This window comes from Scyliorhinus torazame, unplaced genomic scaffold, assembly GCF_047496885.1.
Source record: "Scyliorhinus torazame isolate Kashiwa2021f unplaced genomic scaffold, sScyTor2.1 scaffold_1251, whole genome shotgun sequence".
Lineage (NCBI taxonomy): Eukaryota > Metazoa > Chordata > Chondrichthyes > Carcharhiniformes > Scyliorhinidae > Scyliorhinus > Scyliorhinus torazame.
In genome coordinates this window covers 1-22,367 of record NW_027308978.1, presented here as the reverse complement: position 1 = coordinate 22,367, position 22,367 = coordinate 1, and the positions used below count along the sequence as shown (strand labels likewise).

The 22,367-nt window shown below is 52.4% G+C and overlaps 2 protein-coding genes across 2 annotated transcripts in view; one reads left to right on the top strand and one right to left on the bottom strand.

Moving 5' to 3' along the window:
- trpt1 (tRNA phosphotransferase 1) overlaps positions 1–15,265 on the top strand; it is a 51,527-nt gene extending 36,262 nt beyond the window's left edge. Inside the window, exon 7 of the mRNA XM_072494841.1 lies at positions 15,156–15,265. Coding sequence (XP_072350942.1) covers positions 15,156–15,178 — 23 coding nt within the window. The 3' untranslated portion in view covers positions 15,179–15,265. The remainder of the gene's footprint in view (positions 1–15,155) is intronic.
- Positions 15,266–15,991: 726 nt separating this feature from the next.
- LOC140407161 (neutral alpha-glucosidase AB-like) lies at positions 15,992–22,362 on the bottom strand (the record flags this gene model as incomplete). The annotated part of the gene is given in 6 exon segments (XM_072494842.1): positions 15,992–16,743; positions 16,834–16,934; positions 17,540–17,652; positions 18,133–18,246; positions 22,286–22,320; positions 22,323–22,362. Coding segments are annotated over 6 exon segments (513 nt in total), but the record flags the coding sequence as incomplete, so codon positions are not given.
- Between the last annotated feature and the right edge of the window lie 5 nt (positions 22,363–22,367).

Here is a 22,367-nt window from a genome sequence, read left to right as displayed (position 1 = left end):
ATATATCAGTGTTACAGTGAGGGGTGTGGGATATATCAGAGTGTTACAGTGAGGGGTGTGGGGTATATCAGAGTGTCACAGTGAGGGGTGTGGGGTATATCAGAGTGTTACAGTGAGGGGTGTGGGGTGTATCAGAGTGTTACAGTAAGGGGTGTGGGGTATACCAGTGTTACAGTGAGGGGTGTGGGGTATATCAGTGTTACAGTGAGGGGTGTGGGATATATCAGTGTTACAGTGAGGGGTGTGGGGTGTTACAGTGAGGGGTGTGGGTATATCAGTGTTATACTGAGGGGTGTGGGGTATATCAGAGGGTTACAGTGAGGGGTGTGGGGTATATCAGAGGGTTACAGTGAGGGGTGTGGGATATATCAGAGTGTTACAGTGAGGGGTGTGGGATATATCAGTGTTACAGTGAGGGGTGTGGGGTATATCAGTGTTACAGTGAGGGGTGTGGGATATATCAGAGTGTTACAGTGAGGGGTGTGGGGTATATCAGTGTCACAGTGAGGGGTGTGGGGTATATCAGTGTCACAGTGAGGGGTGTGGGATATATCAGTGTTACAGTGAGGGGTGTGGGATATATCAGAGTGTTACAGTGAGGGGTGTGGGATATATCAGTGTTACAGTGAGGGGTGTGGGGTATATCAGTGTTACAGTGAGGGGTGTGGGGTGTTACAGTGAGGGGTGTGGGATATATCAGAGTGTTACAGTGAGGTGTGTGGGATATATCAGTGTTACAGTGAGGGGTGTGGGGTATATCAGTGTTACAGTGAGGGGTATATCAGTGTTACAGTGAGGGGTGTGGGGTATATCAGTGTTACAGTGAGGGGTGTGGGATATATCAGTGTTACAGTGAGGGGTGTGGGATATATCAGTGTTACAGTGAGGGGTGTGGGGTGTATCAGAGTGTTACAGTGAGGGGTGTGGGGTAGATCAGAGTGTTACAGTGAGGGGTGTGGGGTTTCTCAGAGACTGTTACAGTGAGGGGTGTGGGGTGTATCAGAGTGTTACAGTGAGGGGTGTGGGGTGTATCAGAGTGTTACAGTGAGGGGTGTGGGATATATCAGTGTTACAGTGAGGGGTGTGGGATATATCAGTGTTACAGTGAGGGGTGTGGGGTATATCAGAGTGTTACAGTGAGGGGTGTGGGATATATCAGTGTTACAGTGAGGGGTGTGGGGTATATCAGTGTTACAGTGAGGGGTGTGGGATATATCAGTGTTACAGTGAGGGGTGTGGGGTATATCAGTGTTACAGTGAGGGGTGTGGGGTATATCAGTGTTACAGTGAGGGGTGTGGGATATATCAGAGTGTTACAGTGAGGGGTGTGGGATATATCAGTGTTACAGTGAGGGGTGTGGGGTGTTACAGTGAGGGTTGTGGGATATATCAGAGTGTTACAGTGAGGGGTGTGGGATATATCAGAGGGTTACAGTGAGGGGTGTGGGGTATATCAGAGTGTTACAGTGAAGGGTGTGGGATATATCAGAGTGTTACAGTGAGGGGTGTGGGATATATCAGAGGGTTACAGTGAGGGGTGTGGGATATATCAGAGTGTTACAGTGAGGGGTGTGGGGTATACCAGTGTTCGAGTGAGGGGTATATCAGTGTCACAGTGAGGGGTGTGGGATATATCAGTGTGTTACAGTGAGGGGTGTGGGATATATCAGAGGGTTACAGTGAGGGGTGTGGGGTATATCAGAGTGTTACAGTGAAGGGTGTGGGATATATCAGAGTGTTACAGTGAGGGGTGTGGGATATATCAGAGGGTTACAGTGAGGGGTGTGGGGTATATCAGAGTGTTACAGTGAAGGGTGTGGGATATATCAGAGTGTTACAGTGAGGGGTGTGGGGTGTATCAGAGTGTTACAGTGAGGGGTGTGGGGTATATCAGTGTTACAGTGAGGGCTGTGGGGTATACCAGTGTTCGAGTGAGGGGTGTGGGATATATCAGTGTTCGAGTGAGGGGTGTGGGATATATCAGTGTTACAGTGAGGGGTGTGGGATATATCAGTGTCACAGTGAGGGGTGTGGGATATATCAGAGGGTTACAGTGAGGGGTGTGGGGTATATCAGAGTGTTACAGTGAAGGGTGTGGGATATATCAGAGTGTTACAGTGAGGGGTGTGGGGTATATCAGTGTCACAGTGAGGGGTGTGGGATATATCAGAGGGTTACAGTGAGGGGTGTGGGGTGTATCAGAGTGTTACAGTGAGGGGTGTGGGGTATATCAGTGTTACAGTGAGGGCTGTGGGGTATACCAGTGTTCGAGTGAGGGGTGTGGGATATATCAGTGTTACAGTGAGGGGTGTGGGATATATCAGTGTTACAGTGAGGGGTGTGGGATATATCAGTGTTACAGTGAGGGGTGTGGGGTATATCAGTGTTACAGTGAGGGGTGTGGGGTATATCAGTGTTACAGTGAGGGGTGTGGGATATATCAGTGTTACAGTGAGGGGTGTGGGTTATATCAGAGTGTTACAGTGAGGGGTGTGGGGTATATCAGAGTGTTACAGTGAGGGGTGTGGGGTATACCAGTGTTCGAGTGAGGGGTATATCAGTGTTACAGTGAGGGGTGTGGGGTATATCAGTGTTACAGTGAGGGGTGTGGGATATATCAGTGTTACAGTGAGGGGTGTGGGATATATCAGAGTTACAGTGAGGGGTGTGGGGTATATCAGTGTTACAGTGCGGGGTGTGGGGTATATCAGAGTGTTACAGTGAGGGGTGTGGGGTATATCAGAGTGTTACAGTGAGGGGTGTGGGATATATCAGTGTTACAGTGAGGGGTGTGGGGTATATCAGTGTTACAGTGAGGGGTGTGGGATATATCAGAGTTACAGTGAGGGGTGTGGGGTATATCAGTGTTACAGTGAGGGGTGTGGGATATATCAGAGTTACAGTGAGGGGTGTGGGGTATATCAGTGTTACAGTGCGGGGTGTGGGGTATATCAGAGTGTTACAGTGAGGGGTGTGGGGTATATCAGAGTGTTACAGTGAGGGGTGTGGGATATATCAGTGTTACAGTGAGGGGTGTGGGGTATATCAGTGTTACAGTGAGGGGTGTGGGATATATCAGAGTGTTACAGTGAGGGGTGTGGGGTATACCAGTGTTCGAGTGAGGGGTATATCAGTGTCACAGTGAGGGGTGTGGGATATATCAGAGGGTTACAGTGAGGGGTGTGGGGTATATCAGAGTGTTACAGTGAAGGGTGTGGGGTATATCAGTGTTACAGTGAGGGGTGTGGGGTATATCAGTGTTACAGTGAGGGCTGTGGGGTACACCAGTGTTCGAGTGAGGGGTGTGGGATATATCAGTGTTACAGTGAGGGGTGTGGGATATATCAGTGTTACAGTGAGGGGTGTGGGATATATCAGTGTAACAGTGCGGGGTGTGGGTATATCAGTGTTACAGTGAGGGGTGTGGGGTATACCAGTGTTCGAGTGAGGGGTGTGGGGTATATCAGTGTTACAGTGAGGGCTGTGGGGTATATCAGAGTGTTACAGTGAGGGGTGTGGGGTATATCAGTGTTACAGTGAGGGCTGTGGGGTATATCAGAGTGTTACAGTGAGGGGTGTGGGGTATATCAGAGTGTTACAGTGAGGGGTGTGGGGTATATCAGTGTTACAGTGAGGGGTGTGGTGTATATCAGTGTTACAGTGAGGGGTGTGGGATATATCAGAGTGTTACAGTGAGGGTGTGTGGGGTATATCAGTGTTACAGTGAGGGGTGTGGGGTATACCAGTGTTCGAGTGAGGGGTATATCAGTGTTACAGTGAGGGGTGTGGGATATATCAGTGTTACAGTGAGGGGTGTGGGATATATCAGAGTTTCAGTGAGGGGTGCGGGATATATCAGTGTTACAGTGAGGGGTGTGGGATATATCAGAGGGTTACAGTGAGGGGTGTGGGGTATATCAGAGTGTTACAGTGAAGGGTGTGGGATATATCAGAGTGTTACAGTGAGGGGTGTGGGGTGTATCAGTGTTACAGTGAGGGGTGTGGGATATATCAGTGTTACAGTGAGGGGTGTGGGATATATCAGTGTTACAGTGAGGGCTGTGGGGTATACCAGTGTTCGAGTGAGGGGTATATCAGTGTTACAGTGAGGGGTGTGGGATATATCAGAGTTACAGTGAGGGGTGTGGGATATATCAGAGTGTTACAGTGAGGGGTGTGGGATATATCAGAGTGTTACAGTGAGGGGTGTGGGGTATATCAGTCACAGTGAGGGGTGTGGGGTGTATCAGAGTGTTACAGTGAGGGGTGTGGGATATATCAGAGTTTCAGTGAGGGGTGCGGGATATATCAGTGTTACAGTGAGGGGTGTGGGATATATCAGTGTTACAGTGAGGGGTGTGGGATATATCAGAGTTACAGTGAGGGGTGTGGGATATATCAGAGTGTTACAGTGAGGGGTGTGGGATATATCAGAGTGTTACAGTGAGGGGTGTGGGGTATATCAGTGTTACAGTGAGGGGTGTGGGGTATACCAGTGTTCGAGTGAGGGGTATATCAGTGTTACAGTGAGGGGTGTGGGATATATCAGTGTTACAGTGAGGGGTGTGGGATATATCAGTGTTACAGTGAGGGGTGTGGGATATATCAGTGTTACAGTGAGGGGTGTGGGGTATATCAGTGTTACAGTGAGGGGTGTGGGATATATCAGTGTTACAGTGAGGGGTGTGGGATATATCAGTGTTACAGTGAGGGGTGTGGGATATATCAGTGTTACAGTGAGGGGTGTGGGGTATATCAGTGTTACAGTGAGGGGTGTGGGGTATATCAGTGTCACAGTGAGGGGTGTGGGATATATCAGTGTTACAGTGAGGGGTGTGGGATATATCAGAGTTTCAGTGAGGGGTGCGGGATATATCAGTGTTACAGTGAGGGGTGTGGGATATATCAGAGTGTTACAGTGAGGGGTGTGGGGTATATCAGAGTGTCACAGTGAGGGGTGTGGGGTATATCAGAGTGTTACAGTGAGGGGTGTGGGGTGTATCAGAGTGTTACAGTAAGGGGTGTGGGGTATACCAGTGTTACAGTGAGGGGTGTGGGGTATATCAGTGTTACAGTGAGGGGTGTGGGATATATCAGTGTTACAGTGAGGGGTGTGGGGTGTTACAGTGAGGGGTGTGGGTATATCAGTGTTATACTGAGGGGTGTGGGGTATATCAGAGGGTTACAGTGAGGGGTGTGGGGTATATCAGAGGGTTACAGTCAGGGGTGTGGGATATATCAGAGTGTTACAGTGAGGGGTGTGGGATATATCAGTGTTACAGTGAGGGGTGTGGGGTATATCAGTGTTACAGTGAGGGGTGTGGGATATATCAGAGTGTTACAGTGAGGGGTGTGGGGTATATCAGTGTCACAGTGAGGGGTGTGGGGTATATCAGTGTCACAGTGAGGGGTGTGGGATATATCAGTGTTACAGTGAGGGGTGTGGGATATATCAGAGTGTTACAGTGAGGGGTGTGGGATATATCAGTGTTACAGTGAGGGGTGTGGGGTATATCAGTGTTACAGTGAGGGGTGTGGGGTGTTACAGTGAGGGGTGTGGGATATATCAGAGTGTTACAGTGAGGTGTGTGGGATATATCAGTGTTACAGTGAGGGGTGTGGGGTATATCAGTGTTACAGTGAGGGGTATATCAGTGTTACAGTGAGGGGTGTGGGGTATATCAGTGTTACAGTGAGGGGTGTGGGATATATCAGTGTTACAGTGAGGGGTGTGGGATATATCAGTGTTACAGTGAGGGGTGTGGGGTGTATCAGAGTGTTACAGTGAGGGGTGTGGGGTATATCAGAGTGTTACAGTGAGGGGTGTGGGATATATCAGTGTTACAGTGAGGGGTGTGGGGTATATCAGTGTTACAGTGAGGGGTGTGGGATATATCAGAGTGTTACAGTGAGGGGTGTGGGATATATCAGTGTTACAGTGAGGGGTGTGGGGTGTTACAGTGAGGGGTGTGGGATATATCAGAGTGTTACAGTGAGGGGTGTGGGGTATACCAGTGTTCGAGTGAGGGGTATATCAGTGTCACAGTGAGGGGTGTGGGATATATCAGAGGGTTACAGTGAGGGGTGTGGGGTATATCAGAGTGTTACAGTGAAGGGTGTGGGATATATCAGAGTGTTACAGTGAGGGGTGTGGGGTGTATCAGAGTGTTACAGTGAGGGGTGTGGGGTATATCAGTGTTACAGTGAGGGCTGTGGGGTATACCAGTGTTCGAGTGAGGGGTGTGGGATATATCAGTGTTCGAGTGAGGGGTGTGGGATATATCAGTGTTACAGTGAGGGGTGTGGGATATATCAGTGTTACAGTGAGGGGTGTGGGATATATCAGTGTTACAGTGAGGGGTGTGGGGTATACCAGTGTTCGAGTGAGGGGTGTGGGATATATCAGAGTTACAGTGAGGGGTGTGGGGTATATCAGTGTTACAGTGCGGGGTGTGGGGTATATCAGTGTTACAGTGAGGGGTGTGGGGTATACCAGTGTTCGAGTGAGGGGTGTGGGATATATCAGAGTTACAGTGAGGGGTGTGGGGTATATCAGTGTTACAGTGCGGGGTGTGGGGTATATCAGAGTGTTACAGTGAGGGGTGTGGGGTATATCAGAGTGTTACAGTGAGGGGTGTGGGATATATCAGTGTTACAGTGAGGGGTGTGGGGTATATCAGTGTTACAGTGAGGGGTGTGGGGTGTTACAGTGAGGGGTGTGGGATATATCAGTGTTACAGTGAGGGGTGTGGGATATATCAGAGTGTTACAGTGAGGGGTGTGGGATATATCAGTGTTACAGTGAGGGGTGTGGGGTATATCAGTGTTACAGTGAGGGGTGTGGGGTGTTACAGTGAGGGGTGTGGGATATATCAGAGTGTTACAGTGAGGTGTGTGGGATATATCAGTGTTACAGTGAGGGGTGTGGGGTATATCAGTGTTACAGTGAGGGGTGAGGGGTATATCAGTGTTACAGTGAGGGGTGTGGGGTATATCAGTGTTACAGTGAGGGGTGTGGGATATATCAGTGTTACAGTGAGGGGTGTGGGATATATCAGTGTTACAGTGAGGGGTGTGGGGTGTATCAGAGTGTTACAGTGAGGGGTGTGGGGTATATCAGAGTGTTACAGTGAGGGGTGTGGGGTATATCAGAGTGTTACAGTGAGGGGTGTGGGATATATCAGTGTTACAGTGAGGGGTGTGGGGTATATCAGTGTTACAGTGAGGGGTGTGGGGTGTTACAGTGAGGGGTGTGGGGTATATCAGTGTTACAGTGAGGGGTATATCAGTGTTACAGTGAGGGGTGTGGGGTATATCAGTGTTACAGTGAGGGGTGTGGGGTATATCAGTGTTACAGTGAGGGGTGTGGGGTATACCAGTGTTCGAGTGAGGGGTATATCAGTGTCACAGTGAGGGGTGTGGGATATATCAGAGTGTTACAGTGAAGGGTGTGGGATATATCAGAGTGTTACAGTGAGGGGTGTGGGGTGTATCAGAGTGTTACAGTAAGGGGTGTGGGGTATACCAGTGTTACAGTGAGGGGTGTGGGGTATATCAGTGTTACAGTGAGGGGTGTGGGATATATCAGTGTTACAGTGAGGGGTGTGGGGTGTTACAGTGAGGGGTGTGGGTATATCAGTGTTATACTGAGGGGTGTGGGGTATATCAGAGGGTTACAGTGAGGGGTGTGGGGTATATCAGAGGGTTACAGTGAGGGGTGTGGGATATATCAGAGTGTTACAGTGAGGGGTGTGGGATATATCAGTGTTACAGTGAGGGGTGTGGGGTATATCAGTGTTACAGTGAGGGGTGTGGGATATATCAGAGTGTTACAGTGAGGGGTGTGGGGTATATCAGTGTCACAGTGAGGGGTGTGGGGTATATCAGTGTCACAGTGAGGGGTGTGGGATATATCAGTGTTACAGTGAGGGGTGTGGGATATATCAGAGTGTTACAGTGAGGGGTGTGGGATATATCAGTGTTACAGTGAGGGGTGTGGGGTATATCAGTGTTACAGTGAGGGGTGTGGGGTGTTACAGTGAGGGGTGTGGGATATATCAGAGTGTTACAGTGAGGTGTGTGGGATATATCAGTGTTACAGTGAGGGGTGTGGGGTATATCAGTGTTACAGTGAGGGGTATATCAGTGTTACAGTGAGGGGTGTGGGGTATATCAGTGTTACAGTGAGGGGTGTGGGATATATCAGTGTTACAGTGAGGGGTGTGGGATATATCAGTGTTACAGTGAGGGGTGTGGGGTGTATCAGAGTGTTACAGTGAGGGGTGTGGGGTATATCAGAGTGTTACAGTGAGGGGTGTGGGATATATCAGTGTTACAGTGAGGGGTGTGGGGTATATCAGTGTTACAGTGAGGGGTGTGGGATATATCAGAGTGTTACAGTGAGGGGTGTGGGATATATCAGTGTTACAGTGAGGGGTGTGGGGTGTTACAGTGAGGGGTGTGGGATATATCAGAGTGTTACAGTGAGGGGTGTGGGGTATACCAGTGTTCGAGTGAGGGGTATATCAGTGTCACAGTGAGGGGTGTGGGATATATCAGAGGGTTACAGTGAGGGGTGTGGGGTATATCAGAGTGTTACAGTGAAGGGTGTGGGATATATCAGAGTGTTACAGTGAGGGGTGTGGGGTGTATCAGAGTGTTACAGTGAGGGGTGTGGGGTATATCAGTGTTACAGTGAGGGCTGTGGGGTATACCAGTGTTCGAGTGAGGGGTGTGGGATATATCAGTGTTCGAGTGAGGGGTGTGGGATATATCAGTGTTACAGTGAGGGGTGTGGGATATATCAGTGTTACAGTGAGGGGTGTGGGATATATCAGTGTTACAGTGAGGGGTGTGGGGTATACCAGTGTTCGAGTGAGGGGTGTGGGATATATCAGAGTTACAGTGAGGGGTGTGGGGTATATCAGTGTTACAGTGAGGGGTGTGGGGTATACCAGTGTTCGAGTGAGGGGTGTGGGATATATCAGAGTTACAGTGAGGGGTGTGGGGTATATCAGTGTTACAGTGCGGGGTGTGGGGTATATCAGAGTGTTACAGTGAGGGGTGTGGGGTATATCAGAGTGTTACAGTGAGGGGTGTGGGATATATCAGTGTTACAGTGAGGGGTGTGGGGTATATCAGTGTTACAGTGAGGGGTGTGGGGTGTTACAGTGAGGGGTGTGGGATATATCAGTGTTACAGTGAGGGGTGTGGGATATATCAGAGTGTTACAGTGAGGGGTGTGGGATATATCAGTGTTACAGTGAGGGGTGTGGGGTATATCAGTGTTACAGTGAGGGGTGTGGCGTGTTACAGTGAGGGGTGTGGGATATATCAGAGTGTTACAGTGAGGTGTGTGGGATATATCAGTGTTACAGTGAGGGGTGTGGGGTATATCAGTGTTACAGTGAGGGGTGAGGGGTATATCAGTGTTACAGTGAGGGGTGTGGGGTATATCAGTGTTACAGTGAGGGGTGTGGGATATATCAGTGTTACAGTGAGGGGTGTGGGATATATCAGTGTTACAGTGAGGGGTGTGGGGTGTATCAGAGTGTTACAGTGAGGGGTGTGGGGTATATCAGAGTGTTACAGTGAGGGGTGTGGGGTATATCAGAGTGTTACAGTGAGGGGTGTGGGATATATCAGTGTTACAGTGAGGGGTGTGGGGTGTTACAGTGAGGGGTGTGGGGTATATCAGTGTTACAGTGAGGGGTATATCAGTGTTACAGTGAGGGGTGTGGGGTATATCAGTGTTACAGTGAGGGGTGTGGGGTATATCAGTGTTACAGTGAGGGGTGTGGGGTATACCAGTGTTCGAGTGAGGGGTGTGGGATATATCAGAGTTACAGTGAGGGGTGTGGGGTATATCAGTGTTACAGTGAGGGGTGTGGGGTATATCAGTGTTACAGTGAGGGGTGTGGGGTATATCAGTGTTACAGTGAGGGGTGTGGGGTATATCAGTGTTACAGTGAGGGCTGTGGGGTATACCAGTGTTCGAGTGAGGGGTATATCAGTGTCACAGTGAGGGGTGTGGGATATATCAGAGGGTTACAGTGAGGGGTGTGGGGTATATCAGTGTTACAGTGAGGGGTGTGGGATATATCAGTGTTACAGTGAGGGGTGTGGGATATATCAGTGTCACAGTGAGGGGTGTGGGATATATCAGAGTGTTACAGTGAAGGGTGTGGGATATATCAGAGTGTTACAGTGAGGGGTGTGGGGTGTATCAGAGTGTTACAGTGAGGGGTGTGGGGTATATCAGTGTTACAGTGAGGGGTGTGGGGTATACCAGTGTTCGAGTGAGGGGTGTGGGATATATCAGTGTTACAGTGAGGGGTGTGGGATATATCAGTGTTACAGTGAGGGGTGTGGGATATATCAGTGTTACAGTGAGGGGTGTGGGGTATACCAGTGTTCGAGTGAGGGGTGTGGGATATATCAGAGTTACAGTGAGGGGTGTGGGGTATATCAGTGTTACAGTGCGGGGTGTGGGGTATATCAGTGTTACAGTGAGGGGTGTGGGGTATACCAGTGTTCGAGTGAGGGGTGTGGGATATATCAGAGTTACAGTGAGGGGTGTGGGGTATATCAGAGTGTTACAGTGAGGGGTGTGGGGTATATCAGAGTGTTACAGTGAGGGGTGTGGGATATATCAGTGTTACAGTGAGGGGTGTGGGGTATATCAGTGTTACAGTGAGGGGTGTGGGGTGCTACAGTGAGGGGTGTGGGATATATCAGAGTGTTACAGTGAGGGGTGTGGGGTATACCAGTGTTCGAGTGAGGGGTATATCAGTGTCACAGTGAGGGATGTGGGATATATCAGAGGGTTACAGTGAGGGGTGTGGGGTATATCAGAGTGTTACAGTGAAGGGTGTGGGATATATCAGAGTGTTACAGTGAGGGGTGTGGGGTATATCAGTGTTACAGTGAGGGGTGTGGGATATATCAGTGTTACAGTGAGGGGTGTGGGGTATATCAGTGTTACAGTGAGGGGTGTGGGGTATACCAGTGTTCGAGTGAGGGGTATATCAGTGTTACAGTGAGGGGTGTGGGGTATATCAGAGTGTTACAGTGAGGGGTGTGGGGTATATCAGAGTTACAGTGAGGGCTGTGGGGTATATCAGTGTTACAGTGAGGGCTGTGAGGTATATCAGTGTTACAGTGAGGGGTGTGGGATATATCAGAGTGTTACAGTGAAGGGTGTGGGATATATCAGTGTTACAGTGAGGGGTGTGGGATATATCAGAGTGTTACAGTGAGGGGTGTGGGGTATATCAGTGTTACAGTGAGGGGTGTGGGGTATATCAGTGTTACAGTGAGGGGTGTGGGGTATATCAGAGTTTCAGTGAGGGGTGCGGGATATATCAGTGTTACAGTGAGGGGTGTGGGATATATCAGTGTTACAGTGAGGGGTGTGGGATATATCAGTGTTACAGTGAGGGGTGTGGGATATATCAGAGTTTCAGTGAGGGGTGCGGGATATATCAGTGTTACAGTGAGGGGTGTGGGATATATCAGTGTTACAGTGAGGGGTGTGGGGTGTTACAGTGAGGGGTGTGGGATATATCAGAGTGTTACAGTGAGGGGTGTGGGGTATATCAGAGGGTTACAGTGAGGGGTGTGGGGTATATCAGAGTGTTACAGTGAAGGGTGTGGGATATATCAGAGTGTTACAGTGAGGGGTGTGGGGTGTATCAGAGTGTTACAGTGAGGGGTGTGGGGTATATCAGTGTTACAGTGAGGGGTGTGGGGTATATCAGTGTTACAGTGAGGGGTGTGGGGTATACCAGTGTTCGAGTGAGGGGTATATCAGTGTCACAGTGAGGGGTGCGGGATATATCTGTGTTACAGTGAGGGGTGTGGGGTATATCAGTGTTACAGTGAGGGGTGTGGGATATATCAGAGTTTCAGTGAGGGGTGCGGGATATATCAGTGTTACAGTGAGGGGTGTGGGATATATCAGTGTTACAGTGAGGGGTGTGGGGTGTTACAGTGAGGGGTGTGGGATATATCAGAGTGTTACAGTGAGGGGTGTGGGGTATATCAGAGGGTTACAGTGAGGGGTGTGGGGTATATCAGAGTGTTACAGTGAAGGGTGTGGGATATATCAGAGTGTTACAGTGAGGGGTGTGGGGTGTATCAGAGTGTTACAGTGAGGGGTGTGGGGTATATCAGTGTTACAGTGAGGGCTGTGGGGTATACCAGTGTTCGAGTGAGGGGTATATCAGTGTTACAGTGAGGGGTGTGGGATATATCAGAGTTACAGTGAGGGGTGTGGGATATATCAGTGTTACAGTGAGGGGTGTGGGGTATATCAGTGTTACAGTGAGGGGTGTGGGGTATACCAGTGTTCGAGTGAGGGATATATCAGAGTTACAGTGAGGGGTGTGGGGTATATCAGTGTTACAGTGAGGGGTGTGGGATATATCAGTGTGTTACAGTGAGGGGTGTGGGGTATATCAGTGTTACAGTGAGGGCTGTGGGGTATACCAGTGTTCGAGTGAGGGGTATATCAGTGTTACAGTGAGGGGTATATCAGTGTTACAGTGAGGGGTGTGGGATATATCAGTGTTACAGTGAGGGGTGTGGGATATATCAGTGTTACAGTGAGGGGTGTGGGATATATCAGTGTTACAGTGAGGGGTGTGGGATATATCAGTGTTACAGTGAGGGGTGTGGGGTATATCAGTGTTACAGTGAGGGGTGTGGGGTATATCAGTGTCACAGTGAGGGGTGTGGGATATATCAGTGTTACAGTGAGGGGTGTGGGATATATCAGAGTTTCAGTGAGGGGTGCGGGATATATCAGTGTTACAGTGAGGGGTGTGGGATATATCAGAGTGTTACAGTGAGGGGTGTGGGGTATATCAGAGTGTCACAGTGAGGGGTGTGGGGTATATCAGAGTGTTACAGTGAGGGGTGTGGGGTGTATACCAGTGTTACAGTGAGGGGTGTGGGGTATATCAGTGTTACAGTGAGGGGTGTGGGATATATCAGTGTTACAGTGAGGGGTGTGGGGTGTTACAGTGAGGGGTGTGGGATATATCAGAGTGTTACAGTGAGGGGTGTGGGGTATACCAGTGTTCGAGTGAGGGGTATATCAGTGTCACAGTGAGGGGTGTGGGATATATCAGAGTGTTACAGTGAGGGGTGTGGGGTATATCAGTGTTACAGTGAGGGGTGTGGGGTATATCAGAGTGTTACAGTGAGGGGTGTGGGATATATCAGAGTGTTACAGTGAGGGGTGTGGGGTATATCAGAGTGTTACAGTGAGGAGTGTGGGGTATATCAGTGTTACAGTGAGGGGTGTGGGGTATATCAGAGTGTTACAGTGAGGGGTGTGGGATATATCAGAGTGTTACAGTGAGGGGTGTGGGGTATATCAGAGTGTTACAGTGAGGAGTGTGGGGTATATCAGTGTTACAGTGAGGGGTGTGGGGTATATCAGAGTGTTACAGTGAGGGGTGTGGGATATATCAGAGTGTTACAGTGAGGGGTGTGGGGTATATCAGAGTGTTACAGTGAGGAGTGTGGGGTATATCAGTGTTACAGTGAGGGGTGTGGGGTATATCAGAGTGTTACAGTGAGGGGTGTGGGATATATCAGAGTGTTACAGTGAGGGGTGTGGGGTATATCAGAGTGTTACAGTGAGGAGTGTGGGGTATATCAGTGTTACAGTGAGGGGTGTGGGGTATATCAGAGTGTTACAGTGAGGGGTGTGGGATATATCAGAGTGTTACAGTGAGGGGTGTGGGGTATATCAGAGTGTTACAGTGAGGGGTGAGGGGTATGGGGTATATCAGAGTTACAGTGAGGGGTGTGGGATATATCAGAGTTAGTGAGGGGTGTGGGGTATATCAGTGTTACAGTGAGGGGTGTGGGATATATCAGTGTTACAGTGAGGGGTGTGGGGTATATCAGTGTTACAGTGTTACAGTGAGGGGTGTGGGATATATCAGTGTTACAGTGAGGGGTGTGGGGTATATCAGAGGGTTACAGTGAGGGGTGTGGGGTATATCAGAGTGTTACAGTGAGGGGTGTGGGGTATATCAGAGTGTTACAGTGAGGGGTGTGGGATATATCAGTGTTACAGTGAGGGGTGTGGGGTATATCAGAGTGTTACAGTGAAGGGTGTGGGGTATATCAGAGTGTTACAGTGAGGGGTGTGGGGTATATCAGTGTTACAGTGAGGGGTGTGGGGTATATCAGTGGGTTACAGTGAGGGGTGTGGGGTATATCAGTGTTACAGTGAGGGATGTGGGGTATATCAGAGTGTTACAGTGAGGGGTGTGGGGTATATCAGAGAGTTACAGTCAGGGGTGTGGGGTATATCAGTGTTACAGTGAGGGGTGTGGGGTGTATCAGAGTGTTACAGTGAGGGGTGTGGGGTATATCAGTGTTACAGTGAGGGCTGTGGGGTATACCAGTGTTCGAGTGAGGGGTATATCAGTGTCACAGTGAGGGGTGTGGGATATATCAGTGTTACAGTGAGGGGTGTGAGGTATATCAGTGTTACAGTGAGGGGTGTGGGATATATCAGTGTTACAGTGAGGGGTGTGGGGTACATCAGTGTTACAGTGAAGGGTGTGGGATATATCAGAGTGTTACAGTGAGGGGTGTGGGATATATCAGTGTTACAGTGAGGGGTGTGGGGTATATCAGAGAGTTACAGTGAGGGGTGTGGGGTATATCAGTGTTACAGTGAAGGCTGTGGGGTATACCAGTATTACAGTGAGGGGTGTGGGATATATCAGAGTGTTACAGTGAGGGGTGTGGGGTATACCAGTGTTCGAGTGAGGGGTATATCAGTGTCACAGTGAGGGGTGTGGGATATATCAGTGTCACAGTGAGGGGTGTGGGATATATCAGAGTGTTACAGTGAGGGGTGAGGGGTATATCAGTGTTCGAGTGAGGGGTGTGGGATATATCAGAGTTACAGTGTGGGATATATCAGAGTTACAGTGAGGGGTGTGGGATATATCAGTGTTACAGTGAGGGGTGTGGGATATATCAGAGGGTTACAGTGAGGGGTGTGGGGTATATCAGAGTGTTACAGTGAGGGGTGTGGGATATATCAGTGTTACAGTGAGGGGTGTGGGGTATGTGAACTGTTACACGGAGTGTTCTGAAGCTGATGTTTGTCTTTGATGTGTCAGGATGCTCTCTTCCCCTTGACTGAAGACTGTGCGCTGGAGGTGACCCCGGTCCGTCTCCCTACCGGCATCGCTCAGAGCTGGCACACAGAGTAAAGCAACTCAACACCTCAGACACAGTTTTAAGTTTTTATTTCTATTCCATTTATCAAAAACATCCAAAAACAGCAGAGATCGCTCCAACTCCTGACATTTTGTTTTTTTTAATAAACCTTTCCCTTCAGCTGCACATTTCCTCTCACTGAGGGAGTAACAGACAGCACCGGAACAGGGGGGGATCATGAGGAAACAGGAGGGAGTGAGCCAGGCGCCCTATCGCACTGGGTTCTAGTCGGCCGTGCACCTGCAGACTGGTGCGTGCTGAGTGAGAGGTAATGGGGACTAGAAGGACAGACACGAGACTCGGAGCGGAGAACACAACTCAAAATCAAATCAAGAAACAATTGATTTTACAATTTCACCTCGAAATCGGATTCATTTGAACCGACACCGTTCCACACTCACCGTGTGCTGTTGGTAAATCTGACTGCCCTCCCCTGGCACAGTCTCACCAACAAATTACCACCATGATCAATCTTCAAGTTACTGGAGCAAATGTTGCTAAATTTCCAGAACCACCCCTGGGGGGAGAGATGGTCACGCCTCAGAATCACCGGAGCCGGTTCATCGTTCTGGGACTGCCTGGCTTTCCGTTAAAACTCCGCCCGCTCTCGCTCACCGTCACAGCTCAGGGGTGGGGGGGGTGCACACTTGCAGGAGAGTGCAAGTTCAGCTGCTCGTGAAGGGGGAGACTGAAGCACCTGTGTGTCTGCCGTGCTAAATCCAGGCCCCCCCCCCCCCCCCCCCCCCCCCGGACATTATCAAATCTTGCTGCAAAGGCTGCCTGGAATCAGCTCCGAATTGAAAATACAGGGGGGGGGGGGGGGAGAGAGGAATGGAGGACATCACAGTCCCTGGTGAACAAGAGCACCAAGTGTGCAAGGCGGACCGATACGAGCCATGTAAGCTGGGCCTGAAGGTGGTACCAGCGAGGGATTCACAAAGCACAGTGCGTGGGGGAGAGGAGATCACGGCCACTCCAAGGCAGCTTTCTGGTCCCTTCCCGTTGCAATTCAAGGGGGGGGGGGGGGGGAAACCCCAAAACAATAGAGGATGAATTGGATGGAAACGTGGCAGCAATCCTGAGACAGTTCGCAAACACCTCATTAAAACCTTCAGCTGGGAAAGCCAGCGATCGTTTTACCCAGCTATGGGGAAAGCAGCTGCCCAACCCACAAGAGGAGGACGCGAGACGCGCGGGCCAGACGTCACGAGGATGAGAGCACGAGTGAATCGGGAGGGCTTGCGCGGGACTGAGAGCACACACGGGGGAGCGAGAACAAGTGGGAGAGAACGAGAGAGTGCGTGAGAACGAGAAGAGATTGGAGAGAATCCGAGAGAGAACGAGAGATGATGAAAGAGGACTAAACGTGTCCAGTGTATTATCGGATAAACAGGCTCCAGTCAGCAGCTATATTCACAGCCGGTTTCCGGATGGTCAGCACTGAGGTCTCTGTGTTGTGTTCAAAGTCCAGGTTTGATTCAGTTCCGTCTGCACACAAGAGGATCATAAACATCACATTTAAAACAGCACACGTTCAAACTAAATCTGAAACGGGAGTGAGTTAGTTGGTTTCCTTACCAGAGAGTTTGACCGTCACAGACTTCGGTCTCTTCACTCCCAGAACCAGCACTCTCTCGATCCACTCGACAGTACTGTAGTGGCCACTCGCATCAGCACTTCTGCAATCAGTTCAAAGACAGGGTTTTGTACATGAACCGATGCCGGTCTGTGCTGCCGTGCTAACAGTGGGTTCAATAGCCCACTCAGTCCACCCCTAACCCCAGCCGGGGACAGCCAGCGACAGCCAACAGGGCGAAGGAGGGAAGTTCCGAGGGTGTCCCGCCCCCGCCTCTCGCTTGCATGCGCGTACACTCCTTCACCCCCACCGTTCCTGCATGCAGGCTCTCTCCCCCTCCCCATGTCTCTGTCTCGTGTTCTGACTCGTGCGCTCTCTCTCTCCCCCCCCCAGCCCCGCTCCCCCTCCCCCCCCAGCCCCGCTCTCTCTTCTCCCCCCCCCCCCCGAAGCCCCGCTCTCTCTTTTCTCCAGCCCCGCTCTTTCTTCTCTCTTCCCCCCCCAGCCCCGCTCTCTCTTCTCCCCCCCCCCCAGCCCCGCTCTCTCTTCTTCCCCCCCCCCCCCCCGAAGCCCCGCTCTCTTCCCCTCTCCCCCAGCCCCGCGCTCTCTCTCTCTCTCTCCTCTCTCTCCCTCCCCCCCCCCCCCCCCCAAAAAAGAAAGTCTCCCTGACCTAGTTTAAATGACCACTTGCAGTTGGAGCAGTTTCACTACCTGGAAGTTAGGGAATTATTCGCGAATGTAAATTTCCGGTGAATATATTCTTTTTTCTCCTCGAAGTTGAAGGTGTGGCCGTCATCAACAAACAAATCGCCTTCCGCAGCACTCTGCAACGAAAGATCGCAATTCAGTCCCGGGGGCCGGGGGAAACGCGGGACACCCGGGGCCGGACACACGGGGCCAGGAAACCCGGGGCAGGGACACCCAGGGCCGGGAAACCCAGGCAGTGACACCGCGGACATAGTCTCCCTTCCTGACGCAGCACCTTCTACCTCAGAGGACTCCCCACCATAAACCAGGACCACCCACCCATCCATCACTAGCCCTGGCAGAGGGCCAGCCCAGAGGGGGCACTGCCCATCACGGTCAGGAGGTACTGCCTTGCGATGGAATTCCCTGCCCACCCTCGGAGGGGACGTACAAGATCCCTGAGCGACTGGGACAGAGCAGAGTGGTTGGCCGTGTCTTTGGGCCAATATCTGTACTTCGCCCAGCCAGAGAGCCCTGCAGACATGGAAATGAAGACGAGAAAGAAGGATGTGACTTTCAGCAGAGTGCCCCCACCCAGGAATGTGTGTCCACTGTACCTGGGCATTCAGAGCCACGTAGAGGGTGAAAGGATCACTCAGCATACAGGACGACGATCTCCGAACACGTTCTTTACGAGCAATGATGGTTCCCCCACATTGATAAACAGGAATCTAGACAAGAGGCGAGGAATTTCAATAGAGAGGCAGGAATACATCCGCTCACAATTTGTTACAGTTAATTTGAGGCTCAAGAGGAGAAATGTTGCAATGTTTTGGATTCCCGTCCCAGGGTCGGCCCACACGGGATCCCCAGTAACTGGGGAACACCACTGCACACTATATTCTCACTGAGGGGCGGGGTCTCGGAGATCACTGCACACTATATTCTCACTGAGGGGAGGGGTCTCGGAGATCACTGCACACTATATTCTCACTGAGGGGAGGGGTCTCGGAGATCACTGCACACTATATTCTCACTGAGGGGCGGGGTCTCGGAGATCACTGCACACTATATTCTCACTGAGGGGAGGGGTCATGGAGATCACTGCACACTATATTCTCACTGAGGGGAGGGGTCACGGAGATCACTGCACACTGGATTCTCACTGAGGGGCGGGGTCACGGAGATCACTGCACACTGGATTCTCACTGAGGGGAGGGGTCACGGAGATCACTGCACACTGGATTCTCACTGAGGGGAGGGGTCACGGAGATCACTGCACACTGGATTCTCACTGAGGGGAGGGGTCACGGAGATCACTGCACACTGGATTCTCACTGAGGGGAGGGGTCACGGAGATCACTGCACACTGGATTCTCACTGAGGGGAGGGGTCACGGAGATCACTGCACACTGGATTCTCACTGAGGGGAGGGGTCACGGAGATCACTGCACACTGGATTCTCACTGAGGGGAGGGGTCTCGGAGATCACTGCACACTATATTCTCACTGAGGGGAGGGGTCACGGAGACCACTGCACACTATATTCTCACTGAGGGGAGGGGTCCCGGAGATCACTCCGCACTGGATTCTCACTGAGGGGCGGGGTCTCGGAGATCACTCCACACTGGATTCTCACTGAGGGGAGGGGTCCCGGAGATCACTCCGCACTGGATTCTCACTGAGGGGAGGGGTCACGGAGATCACTCCGCACTGGATTCTCACTGAGGGGAGGGGTCCCGGAGATCACTCCGCACTGGATTCTCACTGAGGGGAGGGGTCCCGGAGATCACTCCGCACTGGATTCTCACTGAGGGGAGGGTCTCGGAGATCACTCCACACTGGATTCTCACTGAGGGGAGGGGGTCACGGAGATCACTCCGCACTGGATTCTCACTGAGGGGAGAGTGTTTGCTGACAGTGCCGAGGGTGAGTCGTGAGGAGAGGGTCGTTTGCTGACCGTGCGGAGGGAGGTGAGGAGAGGGTGTTTGCTGACCGTGCGGAGGGTGGAGGGAGGAGAGGGGTGTTTGCTGACCGTGCGGAGGGTGAGGGTGAGGAGAGGTGTTTGCTGACCGTGCCGAGGGTGAGGAGAGGGTGTTTGCTGACCGTGCGAGGGTGAGTGTGAGGAGAGGTGTTTGCTGACCGTGCCGAGGGTGAGGTGAGGGGTGTTTGCTGACCGTGCGGAGGGTGAGTGTGAGGAGAGGGTGTTGACCGTGCGGAGGGTGAGTGTGAGGAGAGGGTGTTTGCTGACCGTGCGGAGGGTGAGGGCGAGGAGAGGGTGTTTGCTGACCGTGCGGAGGGGGAGGGTGAGGAGAGGGTGTTTGCTGACCGTGCGGAGGGTGAGGGTGAGGAGAGGGTGTTTGCTGACCGTGCGGAGGGTGAGGAGAGGGTGTTTGCTGACCGTGCGGAGGGTGAGTGTGAGGAGAGGGTGTTTGCTGACCGTGCCGAGGGTGAGTGTGAGGAGAGGGTGTTTGCTGACCGTGCGGAGGGCGAGTGTGAGGAGAGGGTGTTTGCTGACCGTGCCGAGGGTGAGTGTGAGGAGAGGGTGTTTGCTGACCGTGCGGAGGGCGAGTGTGAGGAGAGGGTGTTTGCTGACCGTGCCGAGGGTGAGTGTGAGGTGAGGTGTTTGGGACCGTGCGGAGGGTGAGGTGAGGGTGTTTGCTCACCGTGCCGAGGGTGAGGGTGTTTGCTGACCGTGCCGAGGGTGAGTGTGAGGTGAGGGTGTTTGCTGACCGTGCTGAGGGTGAATGTGAGGAGAGGGTGTTTGCTGACCGTGCGGAGGGCGAGTGTGAGGGTGTTGCTGACCGTGCGGAGGGTGAGGGTGAGGGTGTTTGCTCACCGTGCGGAGGGTGAGGGCGTTTGCTTACCGTGCGGAGGGTGAGTGTGAGGAGAGGGTGTTTGCTGACCGTGCGGAGGGTGAGTGTGAGGAGAGGGTGTTTGCTGACCGTGCCGAGGGTGAGTGTGAGGTGAGGTGTTTGCTGACCGTGCGGAGGGTGAGTGTGAGGAGAGGGTGTTTGCTGACCGTGCTGAGGGTGAGTGTGAGGAGAGGGTGTTTGCTGACCAGTGCGGAGGGCGAGTGTGAGGGTGTTGCTGACCGTGCGGAGGGTGAGGGTGTTTGCTCACCGTGCGGAGGGTGAGGGCGTTTGCTTACCGTGCGGAGGGTGAGGGTGAGGTGAGGGCGTTTGCTGACCGTGCCGAGGGTGAGGAGAGGGTGTTTGCTGACCGTGCCGAGGGTGAGTGTGAGGTGAGGGTGTTTGCTGACCGTGCCGAGGGTGAGTGTGAGGTGAGGGTGTTTGCTGACCGTGCTGAGGGTGAGTGTGAGGAGAGGGTGTTTGCTGACCGTGCGGAGGGTGAGGGTGTTTGCTGACCGTGCGGAGGGTGAGGGTGAGGTGAGGGTGTTTGCTGACAGTGCCGAGGGCGAGTGTGAGGAGAGGGTGTTTGCTGACCGTGCGGAGGTGAGTGTGAGGAGAGGGTGTTTGCTGACCGTGCGGAGGGTGAGTGTGAGGAGAGAGGGTGTTTGCTGACCGTGCCGAGGGTGAGTGTGAGGAGAGGTGTTTGCTGACCGTGCCGAGGGTGAGGAGAGGGTGTTTGCTGACCGTGCGGAGGGTGAGGGTGAGGAGAGGGTGTTTGCTGACAGTGCCGAGGGAGAGTGTGAGGAGAGGGTGTTTGCTGACCGTGCGGAGGGTGAGTGTGAGGAGAGGGGTGTTTGCTGACCGTGCGGAGGGTGAGTGTGAGGAGAGGGTGTTTGCTGACCGTGCCGAGGGTGAGTGTGAGGAGAGGGTGTTTGCTGACCGTGCCGAGGGTGAGGGTGAGGAGAGGGTGTTTGCTGACCGTGCGGAGGGTGAGGGTGAGGAGAGGGTGTTTGCTGACCGTGCCGAGGGTGAGGAGAGGGTGTTTGCTGACCGTGCGGAGGGTGAGTGTGAGGAGAGGGTGTTTGCTGACCGTGCGGAGGGTGAGTGTGAGGAGAGGGTGTTTGCTGACCGTGCGGAGGGTGAGGGCGAGGAGAGGGTGTTTGCTGACCGTGCGGAGGGTGAGGGCGAGGAGAGGGTGTTTGCTGACGGTGCGGAGGGTGAGGGCGAGGAGAGCGTGTTTGCTGACCGTGCCGAGTGTGAGGTGAGGGTGTTTGCTGACCGTGCTGAGGGGGAGTGTGAGGAGAGGGTGTTTGCTGACCGTGCGGAGGGCGAGTGTGAGGGTGTTGCTGACCGTGCGGAGGGTGAGGGTGAGGGTGTTTGCTCACCGTGCGGAGGGTGAGGGCGTTTGCTGACAGTGCCGAGGGTGAGTGTGAGGAGAGGGTGTTTGCTGACCGTGCGGAGGGTGAGGTGAGGGTGTTTGCTGACCGTGCGGAGGGTGAGGTGAGGGTGTTTGCTTACCGTGCGGAGGGTGAGGGTGAGGTGAGGGTGTTTGCTGACCGTGCCGAGGGTGAGTGTGAGGTGAGGGTGTTTGCTGACCGTGCTGAGGGTGAGTGTGAGGAGAGGGTGTTTGCTGACCATGCGGAGGGTGAGGGTGTTTGCTGACCGTGCTGAGGGTGAGGGCGAGGAGAGGGTGTTTGCTGACCGTGCGGAGGGTGAGTGTGAGGGTGAGGGTGTTGCTGACCGTGCGGAGGGTGAGGGTGAGGGTGTTGCTGACCGTGCGGAGGGTGAGTGTGAGGGTGAGGGTGTTTGCTTACCGTGCTGAGGGTGAGTGTGAGGAGAGGGTGTTTGCTGACCGTGCGGAGGTGAGTGTGAGGAGAGGGTGTTTGCTGACCGTGCGGAGGGTGAGGGTGTTGCTTACCGTGCTGAGGGTGACGGGTACGTACAGACTCTGGAACCGATGTGTTTCTGATGGTTATGGACATCATACCAGAACTGTGTAA